The 13,846-nt window shown below is 43.5% G+C and overlaps 2 protein-coding genes across 4 annotated transcripts in view; one reads left to right on the top strand and one right to left on the bottom strand.

Annotated features, from left to right (window-relative positions):
• filip1l (filamin A interacting protein 1-like) overlaps nt 1-13,846 on the top strand; it is a 35,429-nt gene that overhangs the window by 12,378 nt on the left and 9,205 nt on the right. For all 3 annotated transcript variants that reach the window (XM_086040433.1, XM_086040424.1, XM_086040441.1), the window contains exons 2-4: nt 1,539-1,798; nt 1,880-2,053; nt 2,274-2,452. In XM_086040433.1, the coding sequence (XP_085896559.1) occupies nt 1,547-1,798; nt 1,880-2,053; nt 2,274-2,452 (605 nt within the window). In that variant the 5' untranslated portion in view covers nt 1,539-1,546. The remainder of the gene's footprint in view (nt 1-1,538; nt 1,799-1,879; nt 2,054-2,273; nt 2,453-13,846) is intronic.
• Nucleotides 1,862-13,846, bottom strand: part of ect2l (epithelial cell transforming 2 like) — a 29,069-nt gene continuing 17,084 nt past the window's right edge. The window contains exons 21-22 of the transcript XR_015088112.1: nt 2,185-3,872; nt 1,862-2,078 (exon numbers count right to left, since the gene is read on the bottom strand). The gene's annotated coding sequence lies outside the window, so the exon portion shown is untranslated. The remainder of the gene's footprint in view (nt 2,079-2,184; nt 3,873-13,846) is intronic.

Raw genomic sequence — 13,846 nt, 5'->3', positions numbered from 1 at the left:
CCTTTGGATCTGTTGCGCTAACCTGTCCTATTGGCAGCTGGGAGTTCTGACTGAGTGCGCGTGGAGTCTGTGCCTGACTGCGGGGAATTACCTCAGCTCACAATCATGTGAGGTCTCACCTCCACTTTGCACAACGCAATCAGCCAGCCTTTGCTCTCTCTCACGGAGCGTCAGAGGGCCTCACGCATCGGCCCAGTGACCAACACGCTGCTAAGATATCTGGCAAGTTCAACCGGTGGTGAGATTCCATTCAGCTGCAAATCTGAGCCGAATAAAAGGACTTTCTGTGAAACGTAGATTGTACTAAATCTCTTACTTAGCAATTAGGATGATTCATTGGCGACTAATGGTTTTCGAATCCCTTTGAGGCCCATGCAAATCTCTTCTTTATGTCTGAACTCAGATAAAAGCCCCTATGAAAGATGATGCAACGCTTCTGGCATCCTTGAGATATGCTTGGTTTCGTCTAACGAAAAATGTTATAAATTGTGTGGTTATAGTTCATTTGCTTGTACTATCAATTTATCATAGCTGGCTTTATCATAATCAGCGAGTGTCTGAGCGTCTCGGTCACACAGCGGACGTCAGCGCCAGCCAGATGATGATTCTTCTCATCCCAAAGTCATCTTTAGCTGAACTTGCTCTTTTTGCCAATCACACTCGGGGGGGTCCAAACACATCAAGCATAGTCACAGCCACAGGATATAAAAAAATAAATAAATAAATAAATAAAATGGGAAAAAGTCATTGGCTGTAAATGGTGAGCAGCAGCTTTCGGCTAGTGGTCCAAGAACGTTCTGGATGTAGTTCGTAATTTGAAGCATTTGTTTATTTTGGGCCAACATTAACGACTCCATCCTGCTGTGAAGCTAATAATAGCTCGGAAGGCTGTGACAGCAAGACAGAAGACGCAGCACCAGAGTGCGCAAAAACAGAGCCGGATATACCAATGTTATATTGTATCGATCATTTTGTTGTTGCCTTCTCAGTTCCTTGTTTAATTCCACAAGCGCTTCACACAAATGTATTTTGCTCTTTTTAGCTGTGAGGCCTTAGAAAAATCCTTGCAAGCATTTTCATATCAAAATGTTTAAACAGCTGGCAACAAAAGCGAGTGCATCTCTATGTGAAACTGTCCAAATTGCCTGTGGTGTATCCTCAAATGGAAGGTGGAGGAGCTGTTAGATGTTAGACATCCGCCACCTCGGCAATGTCATGGAGGACAGGAAGAGAATTCCAGTGGAAGTTCCGGTGAGCAGTGCTGGAAAAGAATGGTGGCCACACAACATGTTGACACCTAAGGCACAATTTGGACGGTTTCACTTTAGGGTGTACCCATTTTTGTAGCCAAGTTTAGACATTAACTTTTTATTTCGAGGGAAGACTAAATGTATACAAGTTGTACAATGACTGCATTAGAGCAAAGTGTCACGTCTTCAGTGTTTTCCCATGAAACGAGATAAATATTTACAAAAATGTTCCTACCTTTGTGAGGTACTTTGCACACGTGTGTCATATCCCAACACTGTCCTTTCCAGGAAGCAACATGCGCTCCCGTAGCAGCAGCCTGGAGGACGTCACCAAAGTCAAGCTGGCCAAAGAGGAACCCTGTGGGTGGCCAGAGCGCCACGGTCGCCACCGTGAGCCGCCAGATGACTCTGCCACCATCCAGTGGAACCACAAGACCAGCAAGAACGGTGGCAGCGGCGCCGCAAAGGGGGGACGCAAGGAGAAGGCCAGGGACCTTTCGCGCGACGACCTGGTCTTCCTGCTGAGCTTGCTGGAGGGAGAACTGCAGGTCAGGCAACAAAAGCATAAAGAGGCTTTCTCCTCAGCAAGATAAACGATAACCTACGTCTGTACATTATGTCCTCCGCAGGCCAGAGATGAGGTGATTACTGTGCTGAAGGCAGAAAAGATCGACATGGCCCTTCTGGAAGCCAAATACGGCTTTGTCACGCCACCCAAAGTCCTGCAGGCTCTGCAGCGGGATGCCATCCAGGGCAAAGCTGACGGCTTACAGGAAGACATCTATGAACGGCCCATGGTGGAGGTACCAGCAGTCTTGTATAAAGTACCTGAAAGCAATACTCGGGTAAAAGCGCAAGTAGCTAAACAGAGTCCGATTTTCAAGGGTATCTACTAGCATTACAAGTGGAGTATCTAGTAAGCAAGTATTCGTACTCAATTACGTTACAAGATTAGGTATCAGCTGGCTGTTGCTGATTTATCTGCCAAAATCACAGTGTATGTGCACTGCTACTGTCTTGCAGCTGGACAAGCTGGTGGAGAAGCAGAGGGAGACGTATCGCCGCATGCTGGAGCAGCTGCTGATGGTGGAGCAGGCCCACAAGCAGGCCCTGTACAAAATGGCGGACGAGAAGCGCAACCATGGCGACTTTATGAAGAAGAGCGACGAGTTCACCAACCTGCTGGAGCAGGAGCGTGAGAGGTCAGTGCACATTGAACGCAACACCGGCGCCACTGAGCTCAGCCAACCTCAGTGGCTCTCAATTTAGATATCGTGATCCTCACTTTATTGATGATTCATGCTCACAGTAAACAGAGTTTGAAGTCAGTGATGACACGTTGTGAAAATCAAAGCATATCTAAAAAATTAATAATGACAAATAAAAAAATTAAAAACACCAAAACAAGATTGGAACATACGCTGAAAAATTGGTGTGTAATTATATTTTGTCAAGTGGGCGCACAAAATAAAATCATATAGATCCAGATACAATTTTTAAGTAGATCCAGACAATTTTATTTTGCTTAATGAAATAAAATGGAGTAAATTAGACAAAGTCACCATGCACAAATGCACGCAGAGATCATTCACATAAAACACAAACAAGAAATTAAGAACACACAAACACTTTTTTGCTGGACAGAAATGTTCCATGACTGGTGTCACAAAACGTATATTTCAAATCCAAACTACAAATGAAATATTATGACTATATTTGAGGATAATCCTGACTAAAACAACTCGATTTCATACAAGCACACTATTACCTTGATTTACAAGTGCCCCAACTTTCGAGTGCAGTCACTTTCTTTGTGGTCCGAGCAGCGGTGGAAAATCAAGGTCCATAAATGAAAAAACCTGCCAAGTTTCCGGAGAATAGTTTGCCTGCCGGTTGAGTCGAAGCACCTCTGTCACCTCTGGTTGCGAGTCAACGCTTGATTTTGAGCAAGCTTCAGATACCACCACTCGAGGGAAGTGAACAAAAAAATGGAAATATTAAGGTACTGTAATGCCCTCACAAGTGGGCAAGGACAGCTATCTGTTTTACATGGTGGTCTGCTTATGGCATAGAATGGTTATATTTATGTTTGAATATGATACGTTTCTATCACCCTCAAATGCTGTTAATTCCTATAATTCCCTTGAAAAGTTTCAAACTGGGAGTACATATCCCTAAAATACTCCATATTAACTTCCCGTGGAAGTTTACTGGAAACACCACCCATCTGGAACCCCAAACAGAAGTCGCGGAAAAATTGTTGCAAGCTTTCGCTGGTCACGTTAAAAGACGTGGTGGGCCCGATGTGGCCCGTGGGCCTTCAGTTTGACATCTGTGTGACAGTGGCTGTACAGCAAAGGAGGCAGATAGACTTCCCCTTGATTGATTGAGGGTCTGTTATTGAGCGGTGACCTCATCGCACGCTGACCGATGCAGGAGCAGCAGGGGTGTGGGAGCCAGAATGACAACGGCGTGCTAACCAGCAGCAGATGTTTCTTAAAACATGACCTCAGCTCAGAGATGAACGCTGCACAGACGGCAACTGGCCACCTTTGTTCTTCAAGAGGGAATTCAAGGCGGGGAGCCAATTTCATGGCTGTCTGCATCCTCTAGTTTTGTTTTCTGAAAAAAAACACATTTGTCTTAAAGTTAAGTGTCGATTGTCGGCTGGGATTAAGTATGTGTATATTCATCTCCCATTCATCTCAATGCTCATAGGAAATAATGGAAATGTGTATGTATATATATATATATATATATATATATATATATATATATATATATATATATATATATATATATATATATATATATATATATATATAATTTCATTTCATTTCATTTGTTTACAAAACTTGAAAAGTTGAAATTTCCATTATTTCCTATGAGCATTGAGATGAATGGGAGATGAATATACACTCCCTTAATCCCAGCCGACATTCGACACTTAACTGTCACCATGGTAATGAAGGACAGCAACCCACACGCCCCCAACAAAAACCGAGAGACCCTTCATTAAGATACCCAGGAACTGTTTTAAAATGTGGGAAAAAAATGCAAAACGTCCTTTTAAAGTGACATTTAAAAAAAACAAGGCAAATATTCAAGAGCTACCTCTCAACATATTGAAAGTGTGTTCCGGGCTTGTGTACTTAGCATGTTCACTACTGTGATGGAGAGTACATATTTTGTGAATATGTAAGCGTAACAAGGATGGTAAAAATAATTGATAACTACTGTAAAACAGAAGAATAACAAACCACACTCCCTTAACGTTCTTTCCTACTGCGCTTGGAGCTTGACAGTGAAGTAAGCTCTAATGCGATGTGCTAACATTGCGCATGACACCACGCATTGGGAAATTCCATCCATCCATCCAATTTCTATACCGCTTATCCTCAGTACGGGTGAGTGCAAAATTTAGTGTCTTCAAAGAACCTAACGTCATGTTTTGGGAATGTGGGAGGAAGCCACAATACTGAGAAATCCCACGCGAGCACAGGGAGAACATGCAAAGTTTACACAAGAAGGCTGTCGATGAGATTCAAACCTAGAACTTCACGACTGTGACGCAGCTGTGCCGCCCACGCGACGTTTCCGCCCATATTAGGCAAATCAGTGTCCGATACTTTGATTGTGGCGGGTATCTGTGAAGATGGACTGCTGAACTGTTGGTGTGCGCTATGCTGTGAGTTCAGAGTGGAACTTTAAAAGAATGAAGTTCTCTCTATTTCCCAAGTTACAATGCTTCAGAAACATGTGCAGTATATATCAAAATCAAACAAAACATTATATTTTAGTCAACTAGGGCTGCGGTTGAAAGACATGGACAGTAGCTGCAAACATGACACAGCACGATTTCCCTCCGCCTCATTATTTGCTACGGAGGGCTTGCCATTTATCTTGAAGCCATCTGGCTTAAATGTAGCGCCGGTGATGACATCAACAGGTTGAGAACATTCTTGGGCGATGACCTCATCATCACTGAGGCGCTATTATCCAGATCTGCCCTCTGCTTTGAAACACAACACTGCATTTTATGTTTATAATCAGGGAGTTCTGTTAATTCCCGTTAGCCAATCTACGACTTTTTGTGAGTTGGCTATCGTACTTTTTCCAATATATATGATTAAGGTTCGGCGGCGCGGTGATTGACTGGCTAGCACGTCCGCCTCACAGTTCAGAGGTTGTGGGTTCGATCCCGGCCCCGGCCTCCATGTGTGGGGTTTGCATGTTCTCCCTGTGCCTGCCTGCGTGGCTTTTCTCCGGGTACTCCGGTTTCCTCCTACATTCCCCCCAAAAAAACATGCATGGTAGGTTGATTGGACACTAAATTGCCCCTAGGTGTGATTGTGAGTGCGGATGTTTGTTTGTCTCTGTGTGCCCTGCGATTGGCTGGCAACCAATTCAGGGTGTCCCCCGCCGACTGCCCGAAGACAGCTGGGATAGGTTCCAGCACCCCCCTCGTGAGGATAAAGCGGTATAGATAACGGATAGATGGATGGATGATTAAGATCAACATTTTGGTGTTAAAATGTATTTTGTTGTAATTGTAATTGTTTATGTGTCAGTTTTACAAACTTCATCCGAGAGTGACAAATAAAAAGTGGGGACTACTTATTACCAATACTGAAAATAAATCATTTGAAAAGTGTGTGTTTTAAAAGAAATAGTATACTGTCTCCCTCTATCACCTTTTTAATGGATCGATAGTGACTATCCGGCGCAATCAACGGGGTTTTACTCTATTTGTTGCTGTGTCCAGATGACGGCACGGTTGAGGAAGTTGTCAGGCAGCTGTCGTGCTGCATGTATGAGCAGAACCTGTCGGCACCTACGGACCGTAAAGATGCCATCGGGCCATCAAACAGTGTCTGCCATGTCATTCCTGAAGAGAATTACACCTGCATTTTCAGCCTGGCGCACGCTACACATTCCTGCACTGCACCAGCTTTCTGAAAGTTGACGAGAGGAAAGAAGTTGTTGGAAACTAGAGATGCTTTGGACCAAACATTTCCTTGTATGGGGGAAAAAAAAATGAATTCCCGAGCTGCCGATTGTGGTTTACTGGCAGTTGTATGCTTTGTGAGCATGCCCTCATACCAAAACCACGAACGGCGCGATTTCGTCACGCTGACCCGGCACACCAAACACGCACATTCTCCCTCATCTCCAAATATGCCAGCAGGCATCCTTAAAGCAAACATCACTCTTGTGGGGAAAGACGACTTGCTGAAAAGGACGGCCGTTAGTCAGGAGTCGGGATGTACAGTGAGGGCGAAATGAAAAAGAGTCATAAGATGGCGGATGCGTGGATCAGTTCACCCTGCTGCAAGTAGCTGAAAGTAGCCAAGCCATGCAGTTGATGAGATTTCGGAGTTCACCTTTCCTTAAAAGGTGCAAAGGCCTGGGAGCAAATAGCTTCAAGCTTACGTGCAGGGCGAGCCAAGCTTGACAGACTTAATGAAGTCCGTCTGGAGGTCTCGTTTGAATGAAAGTGACACAACGTTAGTGATGACATCATGCTTGGTGATAGAGTCACTGACAGGAAAGGTCTACAGTGTGTGACAGCATGTGTTTTCCATATCCTCCAGCTCGGTAGACAAGAAACAGTAGAAAGAGTTTGAAAAATACACAACATGGACCGAGCAGGAACACTTTTTGTGTTCCAGCTTGTCTGTACAAGGGATGGTCCGTAAATGCATGCAGGAATGAGTTTGTTGTGGAAGAACTTGACAGTGCTGACCTTAACACATTTGGGATGAAGTAGAACAAAGGTTGTGAGGACAGCCCACTCTCAGCTGCAATATCACTGACTTCTGATTTTGCAAACATCCCTTGACAAACTTTGTCGAAAGCTTTTCCAAAAGAGTAGAAGATCATACAGTTGGATGGCGTTGGGCCGAATCCTCCCATGTTCAAATATGGTACATTTCATATGTTTTCCAACAATCGATACTATCGGTCAGTGACAGTGGCTACGTTTGCATGGACAAAATTCCTTTCATCCGATCAGAGTTCGGATTAAAGTTATGATCGGATGCACTGTTTTCATGGACACGACAAATATTGATCCGATGAGGACTTGCGTGTTCATGCATCACACTTTCCGTTCGACAGTGTGATGCTGTAAAGACGGTTTGTCCTGAAATTTCGGAGTAAGTATTTTCATGTGCGCCAAACGCCATGATCAATCGACATAAACCACCCCTGTCCTTCGGAATAACATTTTGATCTGAATGGGCTTGATCGGGTCGGAATATTCCGAATGGGGTGTGTACATGAAGCATTTTTATTCCCATCAGGCTTTTAATCCGAATAAATGTGTCCATGTAAACGTAGCCAATGTTGATGTGTTATTTTTATAAGTGATTGACCAATCTAAAGAGTTGAAAATGGTTCTCTCTCTTTCCCGATGCAAGTTTAATAGCTCAACAAATGGGATTTTTGGGGGTTTTCTCAAAGTGATGCGTTTGCAGATGCGAGGCTTACGCCCAATGCCAGCGAGCTGCAAAGGGGGATTAGGGGGCCACATTCATTGATTTTTATCAATGAACAAAGTGCAGAATCTCATCTAAAAATGTCCCGTGAAAAAAACGTTTGTGTTTTTTTTCTTGCAGAACGACTTTTAAGGATAGCAAAAAATCATCTTGTGTAATGGTAACAGGTGTAATGGCCTCTCAATACCTTCGCACTGACACTTAAACTCAGAAGGAAGAGGCCCCTTTGCTGCTCGGGCTAATTGCAGTTTATGAGGGGTTAGCAAGATGCTTCTGCAATTTTGTCATTGCAAAATCATAACCTTCAAACACTTTCCGCCTCAGCTATGTCAAATGGGGAAAGCTATCTTTTCTATTTTCTATCTTTTCTATTGTAGTGTGCAAAGAATCACCAGAGTGATTGTCCCCAGACAAACTCAACATGGCGAGTGAAATACGGCTCCCTGCAAATGCAAACTGAAATGCATGAATGTAGCAAACAGATGAGGTTCAGCCCTCAAGTGTTGTTGACACGCAGAACAGATGAAGGCGCCCTCTGGCATGTATGAGCTCATCTTGTGATTCCATCAACGACTAGCAACACGCTTCCACCCAAAGTTGTCACAAGATCTTATTCTTGTAACGTCACAGTATGCAGACTTTGCAATCTCTTTAGTTCTGGGCGAGCTGCAAACCAACAGCGTGTGTGAACTGCATATCAGTAAAAGGCTTTTGCTTCCCATGGTTGGCCTCAGAAAAAGACAGAAACCTGGGAGGATTCACCAAGTGGTAAAAAAATAAAAATAGAAAAATAAAACAAATACCGGTAAATAAATTTAATCCAGGCTGAAATGATATCAAATGTGTTTTGACACTAGTAACTTGGAAGGCAAATTGCCTGCTTACGACAGCCCACCATGGTCAAATACATCCATCCATCCATTTTTAAAAATGCTTATCCTGTTCTGGGTAGCAGGCTGCCGGAGCCTAGCTCAGCTGACTTGGGGTGAAAGACGGACTACGGGTACTTCCTGGACTGGTCACCAATCAGTTCTTAGGCCACTTAGAAAGACAGACAACCACCACTGAGTGGGAATTTGAACTCGCCAAATGCAGTATTTCACTTTTTTTTCAAGAGTAACTTTTCTTCCAGTTTGTGTCCTTTTTTTTCCCCCTCAAACAGACAGTAGCTGGGCTCTGAGGCGATGGCGGTCAGGGCAGGGTCTGACTAAATAGGCTTCAGGGGCCGGATCTGATTTCAGGCATCTCGGGAGGATCCGAGCAGTGGAAGGAAGAGGAAGTATCGATGTCAGCGTGCAGACGAGCCATGAGGCCCCTGCAAAGAACCAAATGTAGCGGAACGTGGACTTTGGGTCGCAATCTGTGATCTGGTGTTTGCAGGAACTCACACGCTCAGTGTCTTGGCTCAGCCACTCCAAGCACTCAACAGAGTTCTTGTAAAGTTTAATCAGGGGCACGGCATGTGTGGTTTGGATTCAGAGCAAAGGCGAGAGGCTAAAAGCCGTGCCTCCATCTCGCTCTCTAATTTAATGTAAGTATAGCATGAGCTCATTCCAGAGGAACACTCTTTTTCCAAACAAAGAACCCATGAGCTCACATTTGAAGAAGCCATGCATGACATCCAACTTAACGTTCAAGTCGGAGCGACCCAGAATCTAATTTAACTTCAATTCGCTAGCCCGCTGCGCCTCATTTGGAGTCCAGTTAAACCCAAATTCAGCTGCTATGCCCAAGCAAATTATTGTCATAAAATAAAAGGAAGACATAGTGAGCGAGTGGATAGAGGGGGGAAAAAGGCGCACAACTCCAAGTGCCTCTGTGGACTGGCTCCAGATGGGGGCCAACTGTTGTGCTCAGTCACTGAGGTGTGACCAGTTGTGTCTGTTCACTGTGACATCGCCCGGAATCCATTTCACTTGACTGCTTTGAAAATGATTCATTTACAACAATTAATGCACGTTTGGTTATCGAGCTATGCAAGTGACGAGCAGTGACAGGCAGAACAATGAAATGCTCTTCTACATTCTCTTTTGCCAGTCATGCAACAGATTAATAGCCTTGTGCTCAACTAAACAGGCATTTATGAGTTCATTGAGATGAGGTTGACATTATTTCACAATATACAACCCTGGGAAAAAAAAAAAAAAAAAAAAAACATCGCAAAATTACCAATATCTTTGAATTTGCTATTTACATACAGTAGGTGGGCATGTTCCTAAATTTTGCCGGTCCGTCATTTTTCGTGACGAACGGAATTGTAATCATCAGTTGGTCAGTCCGTCCAACAGTAAAGTCCATCAGAAGTCCGTCGGTCCGAATAATGTTTAGTTAATTTGTTTTTTCTGGTCTCTTCATTTTTTTCCAGATCTGTTCACACTATTTGTGACATTTTTGTTTAGCGGTGTGCCATGAGTTTTTTAGTATGCAAACGATGTGCCTTGGCCGCATAAAAGTTGGGAAACATTGGCTTCCAGGATTCATCCCACTCTGGCGAACATGTTGCCCCTCACAGTTGACAAGGTGATGATGAGACCTTTGGATGCTGACATGCTGATGTCACTCACACATCATTCGGATGATGTCGTGCCCATGAATTGGCCTGAAGCGGCAGGCAACTTGCCTCGCCCCGCCGCTTTAAGTGCTCTGGGCAATGATGTCACCATGACTGCGCAACACACACTCATGGTGTGTGGCGGGTCTGTCTGTAAATTCCTGCATCGCAAACTACAGGGCAGACCGCTTGTCATTTCCATTCCTCATCAACAGTTATGTGACAGGCAGAAGGATCTATAGCGGGGGTCACCAACATGCTGCCGACGGGCACCAGGTCACGCCCCCGCGGGGACTACATGATTTCTCCGCCGGCCTGTTCTAAAAATTGCTCAGTTCGTAACTGTAAGTGGCTAGTGAAGATGGGACGTTGTGATTTCCTGGCAAATGTAAACACTTGCACAGGTTTATAGAAATAAAGTGTTGCACATTAATATGTTTTCAAATTTGTCATCATTGTTGCTAATTATTGTGGGAAATCATGAAGATGACCATTGACGTCGTTATAAACAAAGACCTCATTTGAGCAAGTGTGTTGTTTCAGAAGTGTGAATCCAACTGGTAGGCCTTCACCTTAAACTGGAGCCAGAAAGAGCTCTGAGTGTCAAAAAGGTCGGTGACCACTTGTCCACAAGGTCATTGGCGTGATTCATTACATGATCTTTATCCGCACAAAGCAGGTCATGTTTTCATCAGCATTGCTTTATTTGTTGGTGTGTAGCTTTATTTCAACAGTTTTTGAAATATGAACCTGTTTATTTTTAAGAATCACTAAACAGAAAATGATTATGAAATTCCATCAACTCCCAATCCAGATTGTACCCGGCATGCTTTGAATTGCTTAAAACTGCAATTCATACACAAGTGTGATTTTTTTTTTTTTTAAATATGATTTTAGAGGATCATTTGGTTCCGTTGAATCAAGAAAATAAAGAAAGATCCAGATAACATTGAATCTACAACCTATTTTTAGCTTTTAACAGCCTCAATTTCAGCTATTTTCAATCATTTCTGCTGGTGGAAAATCCAGCAATGTTCTCATTGGAATGACTGCTGAAGAAGCCATCACCTTTTGAAACTAGCTCCCTATTTAAAAAGAGAACACCTTCAGTGCCACTTTTCGGACTTTTTCACTTCATAGGCTTGACTAATGCTTGTGCATTACAGCTCGGATCAGACTACTAAATTGTGTGTCCTTTGCTAAGGGAGGCTGAACAGTGATTACAGAGGAGCTCCAGAGCTAGTCAAGTTCTTGCAGGAGTTGGACACAGCGGTGGAAAACAATTTCCTCTCTTGAGCTGCCTGCAAAGCTATTAAGTGGCCAGCAGTAGAATGGGAACAAACCTGGAGTAAAATATGACAAACATATCTTCTGAATCCAACCTAAGTGGCAACTGCGCTGCAGCGCTTGCAAGGCAAGAACTGATTGCCCGAGGCCAAAAACTCTTTTGAGTGGTGCTGATCCGTCCCAGTCACCGTACGGCTGCACCCACAAGCCACCACGTCTGCATAAACTGTAAGGCCTCTACTTTCGTAGACAGCGCACATACCCGGGGCGTAAAAACTGGCACATTTTGATTTTTTCGTGCCGGGGCAAGTTTGCCGTTTGCCGAATTTTATTCTGATTTGACTACAGTTTTATCCTGGTATAAACCATGAAGGTAACACTGCACATCACATCACTTGCCAATCAATGCGCTCACATTACAATTATTTTCGTAAACAAGACTTGATAACACCCTACATCATATTCCTTATCAGAAATGGTAAAAGTTAGCCAAAAGCATCACACAAACAGAAGAGGCCCGTTTTTAGATACGTGGTGGGACAGTTCATTCCTTCTTCTGATTCCGAATTAAAAGGTTTTTGCTTAAGAAAAACAAATGGGAATGGTTATTTGAACAACTGTAGACTTCAAACACGGCACCTCGAGTACAATGTGAGTTATCAACTAATTACAAATATTGCACAGAGCTGCAGAACTTGCCCCAAAGCAAAAATGTTCCTGGGCAGTACTATCTCACCCCCAAAAAAGAAAACACAATCCTGGATTTTTAGGAATACCTGTGGAGTGAACAGGGGGGCTTAGGCGAGGAAATTACAGACCATCGGCCTCGTTCCACCCTTCTGTCTGAATTTGCCAAATTGACTCCTGCCTCTTGAGCGGACCTTGACAGGACCGCACACGTCACTCATTATACAGGTGCATTGGCAACTATTTCTTCTTCTTTATCTTTCCAATGGCCTTGGTGGAAGAAGCCTTTGTAATTCATAAGAAGAGAGAAACGCCAGTAGCAAAAAAACATAAATGAATAAATAAAAAGCAAGAAGGTGGGAATTAAAGAGCCACTGCGGAGACAGAAAGACAGCCATTTGGGTTTGATTACAGGATGATGATACGACATGCACGCCAGATAATAAGCGGCGTCTGTCCATTTCATAATGTGCAACATGCAGGATCAGGCAGGTTCAGGTGACACGACAACGACGTCAAGGCTCCGCGGTGAGCTTTTCTCTCGCTCTCTGACCGTACAGTTGCGAAGTGTTCACACAAGTGAATGGAAAATGAAAGCGGAAACAAACTCACCAAATGAAGGATTTGTTTACATTATATCTAAAAACGGATAGAAACCGTCATTTTGGCAGCTCATTGATACGCCAACACATTGAAACAAAAATATACTGAGTGGTGATTGGTACCCAAGTTACACTGCGCAGATCAGTTACTTTTGTAGGCACACAAAAAAACAGAAACCTATAAATAAAATCAAATACTCTTTTAGCCCACAGTAAACACATTCATTGGCTCACTTATGCACTTTGGCCTAAACGACTGCTGATGCCTGATAACAGAAGCTTTGCGTTTTTAGGTATCACACGTACATGAGAGGGTCACTAGTGACTTGTTTGACAGGAAATTACATAATGTAAACGACTTCACTTCCTGCAGACTTGCCAGCGGCCTTTTCTGCATCCACTCAACATACTGTAGTATCCTTGCGGAAAAAACAAAATGTCCCTGTAGAATCGTGTTACAAATATGAAATGAGTGGAGGTAAACTACTGTGACAAAGTATTAGGGCAAAGAGACATTACATCTACAGCTGGTTAAAATGCAGCAGTTGCAAAAAAAGTATTTGCAGTGCTGTAGAAGTATAAATGTGTGCACGAAAAAGACTCACAAGTACTGATACAACTCTGTTACTGACGTAAAGTGCAGATTGACTTTTTACCATCAGTTATACGTATACAATATCCATCTTTAGAACTTGGCAGCATAGAACAAAACCCCCAAACCCTCTGCACACAAAATTGATCCCCTCTTTTATCAACTTTCACTGTGCTCATACTGAAAGGGGGGGGGGGGGGGGGGGAAAGCTAGCTCAATATGGTTGAGGCTCTTATTTCACCAAAATAATGTTTCCCATAACCAACACGCATTCAATACAGAATACAGACGTGGATGGGGAATATCTTGCTTCTCCTAATCCGGTGCATCATGGTGGTTAATGCTCCATCGTTCAGACATATACTCAAGTAAAGTAC

This window comes from Filicampus tigris, chromosome 1 (assembly GCF_054856515.1).
Source record: "Filicampus tigris isolate MCC_2025a chromosome 1, RoL_Ftig_1.0, whole genome shotgun sequence".
NCBI lineage: Eukaryota > Metazoa > Chordata > Actinopteri > Syngnathiformes > Syngnathidae > Filicampus > Filicampus tigris.
Note: the sequence above shows the minus strand (reverse complement) of the source record. Positions and strands in the feature narration are given on the sequence as shown.